The sequence below is a fragment of the Pelodiscus sinensis genome, chromosome 11, assembly GCF_049634645.1.
Source record: "Pelodiscus sinensis isolate JC-2024 chromosome 11, ASM4963464v1, whole genome shotgun sequence".
NCBI classification, from domain to species: domain Eukaryota; kingdom Metazoa; phylum Chordata; order Testudines; family Trionychidae; genus Pelodiscus; species Pelodiscus sinensis.
The window spans coordinates 22060998-22080202 of NC_134721.1; the positions used below are offsets into that span (position 1 = coordinate 22060998).

General features: G+C 41.6%; 2 protein-coding genes across 7 annotated transcripts in view; one reads left to right on the forward strand and one right to left on the reverse strand.

Moving 5' to 3' along the window:
• Window positions 1–14044, forward strand: part of XPC (XPC complex subunit, DNA damage recognition and repair factor) — a 36875-nt gene extending 22831 nt beyond the window's left edge. The window contains exons 17-19 of one of the 6 annotated variants that reach the window (XM_025188764.2): window positions 5225–5328; window positions 5501–5613; window positions 12860–14044. In XM_025188764.2, the coding sequence (XP_025044549.2) occupies window positions 5225–5328; window positions 5501–5613; window positions 12860–12878 (236 nt within the window). In that variant the 3' untranslated portion in view covers window positions 12879–14044. Of the gene's footprint in view, window positions 1–5224; window positions 5329–5500; window positions 5615–7751; window positions 7767–8735; window positions 11311–12859 lie in introns of those variants that run through there. The other 5 variants (XM_025188763.2, XM_025188766.2, XM_025188767.2 and 2 more) reach the window with 5 other exon arrangements.
• On the reverse strand, window positions 138–19171 carry TMEM43 (transmembrane protein 43). Its single transcript, XM_006131270.4, has 12 exons — window positions 18826–19171; window positions 17554–17703; window positions 15114–15248; window positions 14185–14279; window positions 12804–12853; window positions 11303–11372; window positions 8148–8218; window positions 7808–7929; window positions 6979–7053; window positions 6785–6886; window positions 3695–3812; window positions 138–2200 (listed from the first exon to the last, which is right to left on the reverse strand). The coding sequence occupies exons 1-12, from the start codon at window positions 18835–18837 to the stop codon at window positions 1998–2000; spliced, it is 1203 nt and encodes a 400-aa protein (XP_006131332.2). The 5' UTR covers window positions 18838–19171; the 3' UTR covers window positions 138–1997.
• Between the last annotated feature and the right edge of the window lie 34 nt (window positions 19172–19205).

The window sequence follows — 19205 nt, forward strand, 5'->3', positions numbered from 1 at the left end:
AAAACACTTGTTTTTCTCACCATAGTTTTAGTAATGAGCTAGTTTAGGTGCTGTAAGTTGTATGCCTCTCTATTTAACAAGTCTCTAGGAGAGTTCAGACCATCTTTAGCATCAAAACCCAAACACACACACACACCTCATGTGAGAAACTTTTAATATACACAAGTTCAGCACTTCCATAGAAAACTTTCATATCTCCATTGTACAATAGCTGAATGATAGCTGGGGTCTGTTTGAAAAGTACCAGTTCCCCAAAAACACAAATTATGTAGCAAAACACTTCATAAATCTTTTAATTGACAATTTGCATGTCCAGGCAACATGACCAAAAGCCTGATCCCACTGACCATTGGGGCAGAATAGGGTCCTAGAGCCTTGAAAACGAACTGCTAATGGCTGAACACCCACAGGAATAAAAATGTTGCCTGACACTGATTATTGTTCATTCAAGTAGCAGCATCTGCCCCACGTTACATTTTATAAGCCATTATATTTTGTGCAAAAAGAATTGGAGGAAATGTAGATTACAAGACAACAATAACCAGGTCAACAATCAAGACATTAACAACTGCATAGAAAATTGCCCCATCATTAAAGCCTTGGAATCTCATCTTGTATTCATCATTTAAATGGTCCTTGGCCTGTTATATTACTAATGCTAATACACCTGGTACCTACAAGTAACTGATTTTAAAATCCCATGTTTTGATTCCTTAGATGAGGACTATACCTTCTTCATGCCTCAGCTTTGGTGTACTTTCTCCTTTTTAACACTAAGATCCTGAGCAAGCGAAGCCCCATCATCCATTAAATATATTCAAGTATAATAGTGTAACAAGGGAAAGGATGTTTTCTTCAAGTTCTTAACTGGACTTCAAGGGATAAGATTTTGAAAACTCAGCCTTCTCCATATCATGGTCAGTGAGCTACCACATTGCTGCTTTGTGCACGGACAGAGGTTTTCTTAAACATCCAAAGTGGAAGCACAGAAAAAGGCAGGCTGAAAGACTCTTAAGGTGCAAATATTTTTTAAGTGATTTAATTTCACTTAAGGTATTAAGTATGAGGCAGTTGCAAACACTGCAGTAGACTGTTTAAATCCAAGCACTACAGATTGAGTGCACAAGAAACCAACTGAGAATTTTTCATTAGCCAAACTAAGTGAAATTAATAAAATGAGGAAACACTAATATTTTCATTTAACTACAGTTTACACTTGTTTTACAGACTACATCAGTTCTTAGTTTCAATATGTTAAGATTACACCTTTAAGCAAGTGGAATTTGAAATCAGTTTAAGTTTTAGAAAACAAGGTAGACATACTAGCAATTCTGGGTGCACAAATGAAACCGCTTCAAGGGTTCTGATTCTGAGTAAGTGAAGTCTCATCTCTTGCAGCATCCCCTTTAAAAGGCTGAGCAGCCAAAAATCACTAATTACTTTTGAAAAACCATATATATATTACCTGATTTTCTAACTACCAAAAACAAATGTCTAGCACAGCTTTCACTCACATGCAAGTAGCATTTTGTCTGTAAACACTTCAAAACATTGTCAACATTAAGTATATTCCTCTGTGTACATAAGACAATAAAGGAAGTAGTTACATGAGATTGGCAGGCACACAATCTGCTAGATATTGCACATCACAGATTGCATAAGGAAATCTGTTCTTGTTCCCCTGTAGATAGCATACACCATTACTGTTTTAATAATTAAAGATTGGCAAATAGCTGTAAGTAACAAATGTATCCTGTAAATACACAGAATATCACTCACCCCAAAATGCAGCCTCTACAGTTACATTTTCCCACTGAGGTGTAATAAGCATACAAAAAATGCATCTTGGTTTCCTACTAAACTCTGATGCAGGGAGTCAAAATTCTGAACTGTGATGTGCCTTACATATAATAGCTTGATACATGATAAATGCATTTAGGATTCAAAGGATTTAAAAACAAAGTCCAAGTGCAAGGAAAAAAGGAATTCTTCCACCTTCACTGATGCTTCTTTGGTGGAACCCGGGATCTTGCAATCACAATAGGAACCGCAGACAGCAGCCCAATCAGGAGAGCCCAGAGGGGGCGGTAAAAGAACCAGCCCACAGAAATAGTTAGCAGGGATAGTGAGGTGGCTATACAAAAAGCAAAAGCTTTAAGTCCAATATTAACCAGATCTCGAACAACAGGAAACCAATCCACTGTGGTTGGGAAGAAGAATTAAACAGAAAATGAAACATCTGAGAATATGTACAGCTGTAAGATTTTATACTGCTAAAAATGTGTGGTTGAAGTCCCCATTCAACATCTCTGGGAGGCAGTTAAGTGTCATTTCCTGCCCACCCCTCCTTTAGATGGGTAAAGTCAAGCTAAGAAGTTCAATACCTTTTCCAAGATATAACGGCAATTATATGGGAGAGCGGGGAATTGAATCCAAAGACTCTTAATGGCCAAGCATGTCCTATAAGTACAAGGCCGCCCTTCTGCTTATGTATAAAATACATAGGCTAGATGCGTATGAAAGCGTCACCAGAGGCAAGACTACGTATAACTGTTCACATTTCACTGTGAACTGGAAATTGCATAAAACATCTCTAAAGAATCTTAAGTATCATGACTGTTTCTCCCAAAATACAGGACAGATGATATTTCAGACCAAGAGATAGCTCTGGAATTTAAGCAAGTTTAAGGTTAAAAAAAAAAAAAAAACCCTCCTTTGCCAAGTTTCTTCTTGTAACATTTGCCTTAATCTAAAATAAATGCTATTCAAGGACCATCTTTTGTTCAGTGTTTGTACAGTGCCTAGCACAATAGTGGACTGGGACTCAAGGCATTACTGCAATACATCATAATTCAGATTTTAGTACAGTTGTGTATTTGGAAACAAACAGCAGGTCTGAAAAGGCTGCAGGGGGAAGTCTTTAAAAAACCTGCCCCACTAGTGGTATCAATCTCAGTTAGCATCCAGTGTAGATTAGATGAGAAGACAACTATGAATTGTGGCCTAATCAAAGTTTCAGATTACATGGGTTCAAGCCTCAAAATTCTAATCCAGATTTCATACATACACATGGCACATGTTTGGATTAGGGATGTAAATGACTAGGCAACTACCTGATACACATATGCTTATCGGGCACTCAAGCAGAGACTCGACTAGTCACTTCCCCCTCTCCCCCGTCACCTCAGAGAGAGAGGCAGCAAGGGGGGTGGAGCAGGAGCTAGTGCTGGGGGGAGCTGTTTTAAAAAGCCAGTTACCACCGCCCCCAACACCATCTCCACATGGGACAGGGGAGGTAGAGATGCTGTGCCTCTCCCTTTGAAATGTACAAGAGCCATGGGCAGCTCTTGTACATTTCAAAGGAAGAGGCGCAGCAGTCGACCCTACCTGAGCAGGGAGTGCTTTGGTCCCCCTTGCGCAGCACCTCTGCCTTTGAAATGTGCAAGAGCAGCAGAATAGCAAGCACCCCACTCTTATCGACTAATCGATGGAAATTTAACATCCCTCGTGTGGATCTGGGATTTTGGTTCTGATTTTTATTGATTTAAAGGCCAACACCAAAATTCAGATACAGATTTAAATTCTGCACCCCCAAAGAGTCATTTTTGTGTTTTGGTCATTTTGTCATTAGAATTCAATGTTTTGAGTCAGGTCCCATCTCCAAACAAAGCTCTGTTTTTATTAACATACTTACCCAAAGTGTAAAGGATTCTGGTCATAAGGTTGATGCCTACAAACATAGCCAGCCAGCCAGCTGCACGGAGACCCCAGGTCTTCATGGTGTTACTCTCATGCTCTTTTTGAAACACCTCCTGAAACTCAAACACTGTTATACATTGCCCATTTCTCAGTTTCTTAGACTCAAATCCTGCTGTTTCTCAACTTTATGAATAAATACATCACAGCTGATTGTGCTTGTAAGTATTAATGGTTTCCCAAGAGATATACAGCCATTTGCAATACTATCTTGGCCACAAAGTCTGGCTCCCGCTCTCCCACTCTCCCTCCCCCTTTAACAGCAGCCTTACATGTTACAGCAGTAGCCAAAGGGCATCTTTGTTGGTTCACTATTTTCTGTCACGTCTTGTGATTAAAGGTGGGGACACACTTGAAAAAGTGTTCAATTGTTGCTGATGAACTCAAATTGGGAGCATCCATTTCACTAGCAAGGAAGAATCAGCTTTACTAGTTTTTACAAAAGTGTAAATTTAATTCAAGATTGCTGTCATTCTCCCTCCTTATCCAAATCTATACACTAAAATCAGCAACCTTCTTTAGGATTAGGGAATACTGTCGATCTGAACAACAAATTTGGCATGATTCGTAAAACAAGACACTGCTTACTTAGTAAACAGTTTTAGAAAAGCAGATTTTCAGAACCATATGTACTACTTTAATGAATTATGGTCACACATGTTTTAGATGCTCTGCAATGAATTATAAAGGTGTTTTCTATTAGTAAAATACCTCCTGGAAAATGCTTGTATCATGTTTGGGCCAATTTCTACATTCAATTACTCTTCACCATGTCTTTATTGCTGCTGTGTCTCCATTTCTGCTGAAGTAAAAATATTAAGATTCACATCTTACAACAAATGAGGTTTTTTCTTCAAGTCCTTGTTCACGTCGATTCCAATCAGGTGTGTACAGTTGCCAGAAAGTTTAGCCCTCAGCAGCTCCAGTTGGTTTGGCAATAGAGCTGCTCGGAGCGGTGCCTTTCATGGTGCTCAATATATGACCCTGCCAGCCCAACCTCTCTCCTTCAGTTCCTGCTTACCGCCTGTGAGAGTTGTCGGAAGTGAGTGACTAGCTTCGAAGTTCTCCTCACCTTTCCTAGATTTACAGTTTATCTCCACAGCTGTAGCTGGTTTAGTTCTCTTAGCTGTAGTTCTGTGAGGAGTGGGGGTTTCCCTTCCACCTCAACTTTTCTCCTTTAAGTTCCCAGGACTCAAGCCCTGCAATAAGTCCATGCCAATGGGCAACTCCCACAACTCTTGTTTAAAAGTGTCTGAGGAAGGATCACACCAAACCGATAGAAACAAGATTTGTAAGGGTTTTTGACTCAGGACTCAAAAGAAGCAAGACTTCAGGTCCACTCAGCAATGCTTTAACTCCCAGCTGCATCTCCAGGACAGAGCTTAGGAGTCACCTGATTGGAATGGACGTGAACAATCACTTAAAGAAAAAACTGTTACTCATCTGCCCATAACTTCTGTTCTTCTAGATGTTTTGTTCACGTCCAATTCCAATATCCATTGTGGAGCAGTCAACAAAAGAGAACCGAAGGAGGGATCATGCCAGCAAGATCATATGCCGAATGCCATAAAGGTGCCACTCTGGGCGGGGCTCCACAGCCAACCTGATGGAGGCTGCTGAGGGAAAATCTTTCCGGCAGCTCTGCATGCAACATGCACACACCTGAATAGAATGCACGTGAACACATCTCGAAGAACAACAGTTGAGATCAGGTGAGTAACAATTTATTATCCTCTCTTTCCAGCCCAGCCTGAAGCAAGAGTGTGGTTTACCTACTGCTGGGAACTCAAGTCTTTGGCATCAAGGATTTTTTGCAAGGCACAAGACAATCACTAATGGAAACAACCTGCCAGGAGAGTAAGTGAATCACCAAACTCCTGGAACATGCAGGATTTAATGGAACACAGTTAGGCTTTGTCTACACTGGCAGCTTCTTGTGCAAGAACAAGAAAACATCCACACTGCCATGTGCGAGCTGTGCTTTTGGTCAAGAGCTTCCATGGCAGTGTGGACACTATCTGGCACAAGGAAGCTATGATGGCCATTTTAGCCATAGGGCTTTCTTGCGCAAGAAATCCCTGCTGAGCGTCCACACTGCCCTCTTGCACAAGAGCTCCTGCGCAAGAGAGCTTACACCTATTAAAAAAAGAGCATAGCTCTTGCGCAAGGAGCCCTCTTACCACGCCGTACTGTAAATTTACTTGCGCAAGAGCAGGCGGGCAGTGTGGACGCTCTGCAGATTCTTGAACAAGAACAGCCGTACTTGCGCAAGAAGCCGCGAGCGTAGACGTAGCCTGCGTTAGTTGCCTGAGGGTTTCCGCCAAGCTGTATTATTTTAAACCTCCCAGTCTCTTAAAAGGGATGGATTTGGGGAGGGATAGGATTACAAGCTTTAATTTAAAAAGACTAACTTTGTAAAATATATCACCATTAGAAAGCATTTGGGTGATCATAAAACAAAACTGGCAAACAATGGAGGGCGAAGGGGCGAGTGGGCAAAAGAATGCCATTTTACAGTAGTGTTGGTCACAGGACATGAGAAACAAGGTGGGTGAAGCATCTCTCGTCCAATACAAGATACCACTGTACACACAGCCTCATTTACAGGAGAAGTAAGCAGTAGCAGAAGGAAGATATTTGGTGTGGTAACTTTAGCCACAAATCATACTTTAATGAGCAGGAATGAAACAGCCAAACTGGGTAATTCTGACAGGATAAGAGTATACAGGGTTTGCATTCTTCTGAGGCAGAGCCAAGGTTAGGCATATGCAAAACCAGGGTAGAGAAATGAGAGAGGTCAACACAGGCTCACAACTATCTTTTGCCCTCCAGCAGAGAGATTATAGGCAGGAGAGGCAATAATCAGATCAGATTTCCCTTGTCCAGCAGCAGAGTGGTAAATTACCACCTAAACTTACCTCAGCAAATGAAATGCAAAGAAGCAGCGAAGACAGAGGAAATTCATTATCTCCTCCAGTTTCAATCCTAGCTATTTCCAATAGTTTACTCATGCTGTGGATTAACTTACCTCAGCAGACAGATCGCCAGGATAAAGAATCTGCAGGCTGTCTCCAGACTTGGTTTGGTATAAAACCAACTGGTCCCCTCGCTGACGGGCAATCACAGTCACCTTAAAGGAGGCAGAGGAACCAATCAAAGTGCTTTAGTTATTACAGCACAAGGGCCATAAGAGGCTAATTCCTAGAGAACCTAAAGATTTACCATGTCTGCTGGGCCCAGGTGGGATTTGTCTCCGCTCAGACCAGCATAGAAGAATGAAACACGAAGATCTCCCACCTGGAAATGGGGAAATCATCCCTAGTTAATAGAGATTTACTTCAACAAAAATTCTCATTGAAGTCACCCTAAATGGGAACATCCTGGGAGTACGCTGTGCCATAAAGCTTTGCAGCAGCATATGAGTCAACTGGGTATGATTCCTGGGGTGTAATTCTGCCAGGCTGGGTTGGCAGAAAGGGAGGGCTGCAGAGATAGCAAAGCTCATGTCCTGAAGAAGAACAAGCTCTATGCCACTTTCTCCTCTGGCTGATTTAGGAATGGCAAGGATGGGCCACCAAACAGAGAGTCACAGCTAGCTCTCCTCAGCTGCAGGGAGTGCTAGCTAGTAGTGACCTGGCTCACTCATTCTTACATTTAGTACACTTGCACTCAGCAAACCTAATTGAGACGGATCAGTAAGTCAACAATGAAACCCACCTATGTGAAAAGAGCAGTTGCCCTGCTCCTGTTTCTTTCCATTTAAAAGTGTCTTCTTAGCCTATTAGTCTAACATGCAGGAAGAAGATACTCAAGAAGAGAAACAGAAGGGTGAGTGGATCAGAAGCTCCTTTCCTACACAGAAATTAATCACTCTTCCAATAGCCCTGCAGCCACAGTTAAGTTGGCAAGGTGCTCAACACTACGACTTCCATTTATTTCACTGGAAAATGAAAGTGGTGTGCAACTTGCAAAACAAAACTCTACTTTTTCTTCAGTAAACCGATTTTAGTTGCTGCCTTGATGGTCTTTTTGCAAGGCCCCTTCATCTTACTTCTGGACGCCCGGGATTCTCGCTGTGATAAAAGTAATCTCCTCTTCGAGTAATGTCAGCATGTGGATCCTCCAGTTTCGACAAGCTCATCTGCTTAAAACTGTCAATTTTTTCAATAAGACCTAAGCAAAATAAAGACCCAAACGTAGGTCTTAGGTGACACATTGACTTCAGGATTCATTTTGTTAGCATTAGATAGCCATTTAAAAATTTGCTATCCCAAGAGATAATGACCCAAAAGCCATCCCCACTGCAACTCCAGTGAGCTTAACAGTGTAATACCAGGGATGTATCTGAACCAGCGTGTGTTTGTTATAAGAAGTAAAACACAGCCCCTTACCTTTTGAAAGAAAGAAACTTCCCACCTGGACATCAGGGGCAATTGCAGTGAAAGATTCCACAGCCATGGCACTTGGAGAAAGAAATAATTGCAGTATAAATACCAGTACTATGAACACACTGTTGATCAACAATACACAAGAACATAAACTACAGTACCCATGCTGATAGAGACAAACCCCTGAGAGAGTACCAGGGAGTGAAATAGCTGCCATGATATAAAGATAAATACATTGTTAGGTGTTCAATAATAGGGCTATTAATAGTGTAAGATCAGAAGACGCCATTATGATCATCTGGTCTAATTTCTGCACAACACAGATTAGAGAATTCTACCATGTGATTTTTCACATCAAGCTCATAACTTCTAGTTGAGCTAGAGCATCTCTTCTAGAAAATCATTTAAAACGTCACATGATGAAGTGTCCATCAGATCCCTAAGTAACATGGTCCAAGCGTTAATTACCATCATGGTTAAAAAAAAAAATACATCTTATTTCTAAGACTGAATTTGCCTAGTGTTAGTTACCAGCCACTGGTTCTTGCTATGTTTTTGTGTCTGGTAAATTAACAAACTATTTTGTTGTAGGGTCACGGATGTTGCAGGTCAAGATTTACTGTTGTGATGTCCTGACAGGTCTCTGGCTCCATCGATAACCAGAAGGCTGCTTGCATGTATGCTCAATGATGTGTGCTGTGTTGACTTACACAATTAGTCATGACCACAGACCCCTAAAGACCACAAATCACATAAGGGTCAAAGGTGCCCGACCAGGTTTATTGTTAAGTGAAATACAGTAATACCTGTATTTAGACACTACCTCAGGGCTACTCAATTTCAGAAGCCCTAGGGGCCACAATGACACTCACAGCACATGCTGAGGGCTGCAACTTAAGTGTGTTTGCATATACATGCAAATATATGTAAATAGCTTCTCTCTCACTGACAAGCATGAATACAAATAAGGCAAGACTATACAACACACAGGCCCCATTTAAGTCAGTTCTGCTGATATTAATAAAATGCAATAGTTACCCAATTTCCACACATATGACAGCACTTTTAATGAGCAGTGTTAGTCCAGGAATTTAACTACTAAAACACATATCAATAGAAGACCATTATATTGATTTGCCATTGTGGAGCATGTTCCCAGTGAGGCCATGTTCAAAGGATCCCACCTACAGGTCACGTGTTAAGCCCCACAAAAACCCAAATTGCACCGCAGGCCACAAACAAGTGGACCACGGGCCGCATACAGCCCACAGGCCACTTGTTGAGTCGCCCTGCTCTACCGAACCATTTTGTAACAAAGGACACAGCTCAACCTGTGGGAAACCCCACTGCCCTCCCACCCTGGCTGGACAAAGACTGTTCCTTAAGACACCACTTTATATACAGATACAAACAAGTTTCACATCACTCCTGACTTGTCAGGTTGCCACCCTCAGACACTACTTAGATACCACCCATCAGCCTGTATCTCATGGTTTGATTAGATCATCTCTATCCATTCTGCTCTCATGTTAGACCCTTTCCTGAAGCTGGGTCTGTATCTGTATCTGTGGGGAGTATGGTTATCAAGGTTTTTTTTAATAACCTGGTTTTATCATCCTTTTGGAATGTGCTTTCAACATATGACCAGTACCAGTTACTGGTCTACACCTGGGCCCATTACCAATTAGTGTTTTGCACACTCAGCCCTGTTTGTGCCAAGTTCTGAGAGCAGGGGCCTGCCTCTTACTCACAGCTAAGCTTTACTTTGTTAGCCAAGTGTCGTCCATTGTTAGCTGGGCCTTAGACCTCAAACCAAGCCTGTGGTACTACACCTTTATCAGAAATCTTTCCAAGTTGGTACTAAGCCAGGATCAAGTCATACTAGTAGCTGAAGCCCCAGCAGTTGTGCAAACACATATGGTTAACTTTACTAGCATAAATAGTTCTACTGATTGCTTTTCTACCATGAGTTAACAACAAGCATAAGTATTTGAAGGATCAAAGCCCAAGATACATAGAGAGAACACCCTACAAAAGAATAAATTCAAAGGCCATATTCTCTCTCTCCAAACTGTTTCTTAAAATTTGACAATCTGCTAATGAATCAATAACACACTCTGACACATTTAGAACTGATTTGCAAGGCACACATTCTCATCAGAAAGGCATGAACTGTAAATTTTAGTGTTCATATCAGTGAGTTTGAGCCAGGTATGTATTAATTTACAAGGGCATTCACAGCATATGGCTTGCACCATTTAATTCCTTGCTGCTACATATTTTATTGTTGTTCTTGTGGCAGCGGTAGAAGCAGAATGTGATTTTTTTCAGATAATTTTCATGATAGATCTGGTTAGAAAACGTCAATACAAATAGAGGAAAAGTAACATCTAACAGTCCCTCCGTCCTGCCATGTGTTGTGACCAGCTCTGAGTTATCTGCATTGTTCAGGGTGCCAGTTAGAAATATATTAAATATATATAAAATAAAATTCTCCTTGCAGAAGAATGCTTCAGTTTATGTGACATTCATGTAAGTCCAAACCTTCAAACCAGAGATGTACAATTTCTGGAAAACCCCAAATGCTCTTTTTCCCACCTGTCTTTATAGACTTTCTTATTTGCATGACAACTCTTTACCACTTTGCACCACTTGAAGATGCTCAGATACTATTACCATAGTGTTAGAAGCATGTGAACCAGGACCCCATGGTGCTTGGCACTATACAAACAACTCAAAAAGAAGGTCTATGCTCCAAGGATCTTAAAAGAATAACCCAAAAGTTAATAACTCAGTAAGTCAAAATGTGGCAGCAGGGAGTAACTAAAAATAAATTATGCCTAGAGTGATTGACACAAACAAATCTGTGATCTGGCATATGCACTGGTAAAAGATGCATGCACTATTGCATCTGGCATGACAATCACATGGTATGTCGTTCTATAATCCATCAGTGAAGATAGTTATTAGCTATAATATAAATAATTTAATCTTGGCTCCACAGTTGATTCACTTTGTGTCCCTGGGCAAATCCCCTCCTCTGCCCAGTCTGTACCTCAGTTTTCCCACATATAAAATAGCAATAATTTTCCACCTACCTCACGGAGTGTGTCAGGATCTGTCAGTTAGCATGCATATCAAATTCAGGATAGAATTACCTGGGGTTTTTATGGCCAATCTCTCGATCAAATTTTCTGCTGTTAACAACTTCTGATTTCCATTCAGTGTCTAAGGAAAATATGAGCAAAGTTGGGGAGAGAAGTCAAAAATACTAAAATCCAAGAATGTTCCGCTTAAACGCCACAAAGGGCGGTGGCAAGTTTTAGGCAAGATGCTGTCAACTTGCAGTAACATTCTTTTCACCAAGATGTATACTTAACAAGGTGCCACATACACACCTGCAATTCAGGATGATTTTATATAGGAATGGAAGGATTTAAGGAAAGAATACCCAATGTGAAACCCTGGCTCCACTGAAGCCAATGAGATTTCTGACACTGAGTTTTGTGGAGCCAGGAGGATTCTCCCCCTGGATCCCATCACTGGAAGATTTCTGGCTGGCTGAGAAAGAGATAGCAGTTCTGCTAGAACAAGCTGGTTCTGTGTGGTGATACAGCAAGCAAAGAGGGATAGAGGCCCCACTAGAACACAATGTTATGCTACTGCCTTCACCACAAAGAATACAAAGCATCTTCTTGAGAGTCTCAGACCTGGCTCTGGCAACTTCCTTCTTACTCCTGAAGTGTTATAATCTCATCTCTCTTTTTGTGCAGTTCAATCTGCTAAATAAGGAAAACTCCCTATGTTTCCATGCAAAGACAAAGTAAGGAATCCATATTAAAAGCTGAACCTGTGTGCTGGCATAGAATTCTTTCATGTTCTGACAGCTATTGGCTGGAACACATCAGTCCAGTCTATGTGAGCTCCCTTCTAATGTAGGGCAACTCCTTTAGCTTGCAGCTACTAGTTCTGGTCCTGATATATCTCCTGATCACGGAGCACTGTATTCCAACAGGCCAATGGTATTTTTTAGACGTCATGCACATGGATTGGTACACACCCACATTACATACCCATTTGCTTGAATCAGAGACAAATAAGGTTCAGAAACTAATCTCCTGAGATGTGATGACTCAGAGGCAGAGTATGTGTTTTCTACTCACAATAAGAGAAAACTAATCCTCTCTACTACCTCTGCCAGAGAAGCATTTGGCAAAAACTGTAAGGCATATCCAAAAGGTAGACGCACTCAAGATACTGGGTGTTTCTATTGGCTGATACTAGTGTCTTAGGGGAGGGAGGGAGGGAGGGAGGAGAGGGAGAGGGAGTGGGAATGTGTACAAAAATATACACAGTATGAAGTACACACAGCACTCCTCCCCCAGTCACCCACTCAAACTATCCAAGGCTGAAGACAACTTAGAGATGGGGACTGAACCGGGACCCTGATCACAAATAACCTAGCCATCCCAATCTGATAGAAAAATGTCTCTACCATTTGCTAAGGGAGCAGGGAATTAATCTGTTCCTGTTCCTCCAAACCCCTTTCCTTTCTTTCAAGCAGGGCATTATAGGACTTAATTTTTAAATCAGCATGAAAATTTCATTTTGAATTCAAAGGGGGAGAAGTGTTTTTGTACTGTGAATTGATCAACTTACTATACGAATATCTTGTTTCTTTCTTAACTTCACCATTCTCCTCATATTCTCTGTAGGAGAAAACGCAGAGGATGAAGATCAAGACAGGGCCCACTACATAGATAAAACTTTCAGGAAGCCAATCGGAAACTAACCACTAGCCAAAATTATCTTTATAATGATGTGAATGTTTTCCTAAACAACAGATTATCAACATCAAGGTCATGTTGACCACACCATGCCCTTCCCTTATAGCTAACTGGAAGGGAGGAGTCCATTAGATTAGTGGGGGGCGCCTGCCCCAATAGAGGAGAGACTGAGAACTGCTGCCCTAAACCAAGGACTCCTATTACCATGAGCATCATTTTAGGTACAGTTATCTTATGGCAGGGTGTGGAGTACACACTAGGGATGTGAAGGTTTAACCAGTTAACTGGTAAGCCTCACCATTAACAGGTGAGGCTTACTGGTTAAGGTTAACCTGTGTGTCTGAAGCAGCTTTCTGACTAATTCAGAGGCAGCAGCACTGGGGTGAGGGAGTTCCCCAGAAGCTTAAAAGCCGGCTACCCATATATACCAACTCTCACCAGCCTGCCCACCTGCATAGCAGAGGCAGCAACACTGGGAGGAGTGTGTATGCATGTAACTGTGCATGTTAAACGATGAACCTAGTTCACGTGTACACGGTTACTTTCACATCCTTATTCAATACACTGCAGCTAGACCTTGCACTTAAAATTAAGACATCAGGAGCAAATGCTTAGAAATTATGGGCTTGATCCTGCAAAATAATCAATGCAGGGCAAAGTCCTAAGCAAAACAGAGCCAAAGAGATCCCTGGATTTCAGCAAGGTTCCACAGGGGTACACTCTCATTGATCAGTCTGTACGATCCTTAGTGCCACTTTTAAATTGATTTCTATACTTTTTACAAAAGTGTATTCAACTGTTTTAGTAAGTTATTAAAAGTTAAGCATATATGGCTTCTATTGTCATTGTCTTCAACAAATAAATGTTCCAGAAGCTTATGAAATTAAATCAGAAAACAGAACATTAAAGTCACAGCAGTAGCTTAGATTTCAAAAGGTCTGATATTAGCTTATTGGTGGAGTTGGGGGAGGAATATTTCACATACTGGTGGAGATTGGATTCTTTTATACTCTAATACTGCAATGGTGTCTACCTGTACAAAGTTCATTATAGGACTGAGGCTATAACCACCAAAACAAAATTAAATGTAGGAAAAAATAAATAAAATCTCTGTAAAAACTCAAGGGTTCTGTGGTCATCATGTTACAAAATAAATTTTTAAAAGTTACAGAAAAAGTTAATCACCCAGCACATTTTCCATAAATTGCAATTGGATTCTGGTAAGAAGTCAAAATAATGAGCCTATGACTTACTTGGAGTCTTCATATTCTACCCACTGGTACATTTCCACCTGACGTTTCAGTTTGACAGCCCGGATGGAAAGCCCATAGCTGGGATCAAACAAGGGCTATTAAAATATAAATAGAATACAAATCAGTCTAAAAAGTGCATCTCCCTCAGATAAATCCAAACTGCACCTTTTCATTGATTCCAGCAGAGCAGATACTTGTTAATCTATCTTAGAGAAACCTCACTTCATTGTGATAAAAAACAAAAAGGGTTTAATGTAAGATTTTTCCCTTAAAAACATTCCAAGTTAAAAAGTAAGAAGAAAAATGTCCCTGGTGACATACAGCAAGACTGAGGATGGAATAAAAGTGTAAGAATGCATCAGCACAGTTATTTCTACTGCATAACTTTTCATCTGAGGATCTTGAAGAATTTCATGCACGTTAAGCTTTCCAAAATCACATGTGACAAAAACCTATCTCCATTTTGTTAATGAGATATATTTAGCATGGTCAAAAGTGTGAAATTCCATGAAGTCACAGAGACATCTCAGTGATGGATAGGATGTATAAACCTTAAAAGACAGGGTATACACCACTCTATCTGCTTACAGGTGAACTCAAACTGAAGAATCTGAGAAAGTTAAGTAATTGGCTCACACTTCTGGCCACTATTGCATCACACGCTCTCTTGCAAAAAAAATTAACTATGAAGAGCATCACTATCTCTCGAACACGCAGAAGATGTACAGCTTCAGCACTTGGTGTCTTCACAAATGCACAGCTGGATTCCAAACATACACCATAAGAAAGGGGAGGAACATTTTTGGATGGGAGATTTACAGCCCACAATAATATTTTATATCAAGCGTGTACAGTTTCAATTTGCCAGTGAAGAGTTTTCCCTCCTTTTAGTTCACGCATTATTTTCAAACCAACTATTGTTTAATTACCTTTGATGTTTTAAGGGCACCTGACAAGTGCACTAGTTTTCCCTCATTCTGTTGAGACATGCTGAAAATATTGTCAAGAGAGACTACAAGAGAAAGCCCCTCATCGAGGGAAGTGGCTGTCTTCAAGGCTCGTCCCTGTAGTCAATTAAAAAAGAGACAAAACAAAATTAAAAAAAAAAAAACCCACACATGTGGAGGTACCAACAGTGCCACTTTGTTAGTTTAATACCAGATGGGGCACAGCTTCCATGAAGTGCTAGTAGGTTATATGCAATAGGCAAAACCTAAGAACACATCTGCACTTCCCATCTGTCACAATTTTATGTCCGATACTTTAGAGAGTAGTACTTATTTGTGAAATTAAGAACACTGACCTTAATGGATCTACTCATGTGCACAGGGATTATCCCACAATCTCTTACTCGTGGGAGTAATCAGGCTAGCAAAAACAGGTGGCACGCTTAAAAAAAACCACACCACTCGCATAGGTAGTTCTACTGAAGCAAATAGAACTAGAGATGTGAACATGTATGTGTTTACACAATTAATCCTAACAGTTACATACACAGCCCTCCCTCTCCCCCCACCACTACTGCCTCCATATCAGAGGTGGAGGGAAAGGGGCAAGGGAGCCAGCTTTTAAGACAACTCCCCTTGTGTACCAGCTTCCAGGGAGCTGCCTCCTCCCCTGCATTGCTGCCTCCCAGAGGCAACAGCATGAGGTGAGGGGGAGGTAAGTACCAGTTCCCATGGAGCTGACTGCCTTCCTGCACTTTTGCCTCTGATATAGGGGGGGGGGGGAAGAGGGGCAGGTGAGAAATGGTGTTTCCAGGGAAACCAGCTTAAAAGCCAGCTTCCTATGAGCACCAGCTCCCACCTACCCCACTCCCATGTAAACATGTAACTGCTGTAAATGTCAGTTACACGTTTACAAAAATAAACACTTAACATCCCTAAGTAGGTAGAACTGCTCCTGATTCATACCAGCATGAGAGTGCAATACATGTAATAATCACGCTGACTTTAATGGACGTTACAGGCACATCGAAGTTGCAGGCTAAGCCCCTGAAATTATTCCTTCACACTTTGTATCTTACCTGTTGTTTTTGAGTAACTGCACTGAGGTGGCACCATTGTGAACTTGTTCCACTGTCTGACTGTTCTGATTTAGTCTAACAATTTTCCCCCTTATCTTCAGATTGTAGGACAAGAAACAATCTCCTAAACCTGTGAACCGTTTCCTTCTTTCATCTAAATAGCAATGGTCAGAAAACTGATGAAAATCTGAAATTAAATTTCACAAAATTCTGCTCCCACCCCAAATGTTCCAACCAGCTTTAACTAGAAATACCACCAGGATAACAGATTACAGCCTCAATCCCACAAACTCTTATGCATGCACTTAACTTTACTATTACAAGTAGTTCTGTAGATTTTAATGGGACTCTTCAAAGTAGTAACGTTGAGAACATACATGTTTGCAGGATCAGGACCCAAGATCATCCTAGGAATGAACTAAAAGAGACAGTTTGACCTAATGCATTAAATAACTTTAAGATAATTTATCTGCCTTGCAATATACCAAGAGAATGAGGATGCAATGACAGTGTAAAAACCTCTGCTCATTGATAAGCTGTTTTCTGAGACCAGTGAAACAAGTCAGCCAGACAACCTATGATTCCCATATTCAATAGTGATTCATTCTGTGTTTCAGCTCCATCCTTATTACAACTGTCTCTGCTGTGCAGCAAGAAGCAGAATTTACAGACACAAATGAGGTGCACTAGCACATAAGACGCATGCAAGTCCATACAAACACTTCCAATCACCAGAGGGGTAGACGTGTTAGTCTGAATCTGCAAAAACAACGAGAAGTCCTGTGGCACCTTATAGACCAACAGATTGATTGGAGCATAAGCTTTCATGGCAAAGACCCACTTCATCAGATGCATGTAGTGGAAATTCCAGAGGCAGGTATAAATATACAGGCAAAAGACAAAAGTTCCAATCAAGAGTAAGGTTAGAGATAAAGAGGTCAATTCAGTCAGGGAGGATGAGGCCCCCTTTTTGCAGCTGATGTGGAGGTGTGATCACCAAGGGAGGAGAAACTGCTTTTGTAGCTGGCTAGCCATTCAGTCTTTGTTTAATCCTAAACTTCTAATCACATTTTTCAACTGCTGTTAACCCATTTTTCTCACCACTTCCCAATCAATCCACTCCACTGCCAATGGATCTCATCTTATTCAGATATATCCTATCAGTACTCTCCACTCAGTTCTAGATGAAACCTGGAATAGGTTCAGCAACATGATGATACAAATATTTAGGAAGAAGACTTTTATCTTGAAGAGCACTGAACTTTGGGCATAAAGGCGAACATACACTTGAAAAGAAATTCAAAGGTTAATAGAAATTCAAAGGTTAATAGTGTTTCACTTACCTCATTGGTAAAAAGAAGGTAAAAAGAGAGACAAAATGCTGAGAGCCCAATTAGCATCCCTCCAGAAGTTTCACTGAGTCGCTCCAGAAACCCTGGCTTGGGCTCACTTGTGATTTTAACATGTTCTTTCTTGCCACTTATGTCAGAGAACTGGTAAAGAAAAAAGCAAACATGAAATAACTTCGTAGCTCAGGCAGAAATTGCTCTGCCACTCATCAGGGCCCACTGTTAAAAAGTTACGTCTCCTGAATTGAAGCAAACCTGATCTCTCTCCCAGTTAAACATGTCTCATCTCACTTTTATTGCTTATAATTATTTATACAAAAAACCCAACTGTAAATGAACTGAGGTTTACTGGATGAGATAATTTACACTGTAATAGTCCAGCATATTTTTTAAACTTTCCAGAGATATGCTTTGCTAGGTTTCTCATTTTGTGTCAATATCCTATATTTGGTCTTTGGCAGGCTAAATTATATTTCTGGTACCCCTACCATATAAAAATGGAGCACTTTACTGTGATATTTTATAGTCCTATGAAATAATTGACAACATTTTTCAAAAAATAAAGTGCTATGTCTCCCTTATGAAGCATCCTGGGCAATAAATGGCTTTGGCTGATTGGATATAAACCAGTGGTTCTTAACCTTACTGCAGCCTGCACCCCTTTGCTTCTCAAAATGTTCTTGCACCCCCTATTAAAAATCGTTGAAGTAGGTCAGTTTTAAACCTAAGATTCATCATACAAATCTGGCATGTCTCGCACCCCCAGAAAAGGCGTCTCGCACCCCCAGTGGGTGCGTGCACTCCAGCTTAAGAACCATTGATATAAACAAACATTACCGTAGTGCTGTCTTGCGACTGAAAGCGAGATACTATTGAAGTGGAAAACGCAGTAGGTGCTTATTTTGGCGGCGGGGAATAACAAGGAACAGTCTTGGAATTGCCTTGGGGAGCTAAACAAGATTTACAGAGCTGGGTTTTTTTTAGAAAATAAGAAGGGAGTGACCATCTCCCACCCCTTTCTGTTCCAATCTGGGCATTGGCTCCAGACAATGTTTATACCCTACATGCAACTGCCCCTTAAGAGCCACACGGGCTTCCCGGAGCCTCAAGAGGCATCTACCCGGGTGAGAGCCAACACGGGAGAGGGAGCAGGCGAGGAGCGCCCTGCCCGGGAGGGAGAAGCAAGCAGCGGGCAGGGGCGATCCGGGAGCGGGGTCGCAGCGCTGCAGGACGGTAGCAGGCTGGGTGCGGGGCTCTCACACTTACATGCCCGGACATGTTCAGCCGCAGCCAGGCTAAGGCAGCAGGTACAAACCCCGAGCGTAGCCGCTAGAAAGTTGCCGCCCAAAGGCCACGCTGTTGCACTGAACACCCTGGCCCAGAGCAGCAACTCCCCAGGGCGAGGCATGCTGGGAAATGTAGTTTCTGGTTTTGTCTCTGTGGGAGCATGCCGGGAAATGTAGTTTCCCAGCTTGCCCGCTGTGGGGCATGCTGGGAAATGTAGTCCGCGCCGCTGCCCTAGCGAATCCGAGCTCTGACAGCCGCTCGCTCTCTTCAGGACGCGACGAAGGACTGTTTCCGAAGGAAGCGCGGCAAAACGCAAAGCACGCTGGGATAGGCAGAAAGGTGACCCCTAAAGCTCCCGC

Excerpts from the sequence above, each read along its gene's own strand:
- TMEM43 (XM_006131270.4), bottom strand. Across the intron at positions 11,373-12,803 it reads AGAAACAAGATATTCGTATA|ACACTGAATGGAAATCAGAA; the intron begins GTAAGTTGATCA and ends TATTTTCCTTAG. Across the intron at positions 2,201-3,694 it reads CAGAATCCTTTACACTTTGG|TGGATTGGTTTCCTGTTGTT; the intron begins GTAAGTATGTTA and ends TCCCAACCACAG.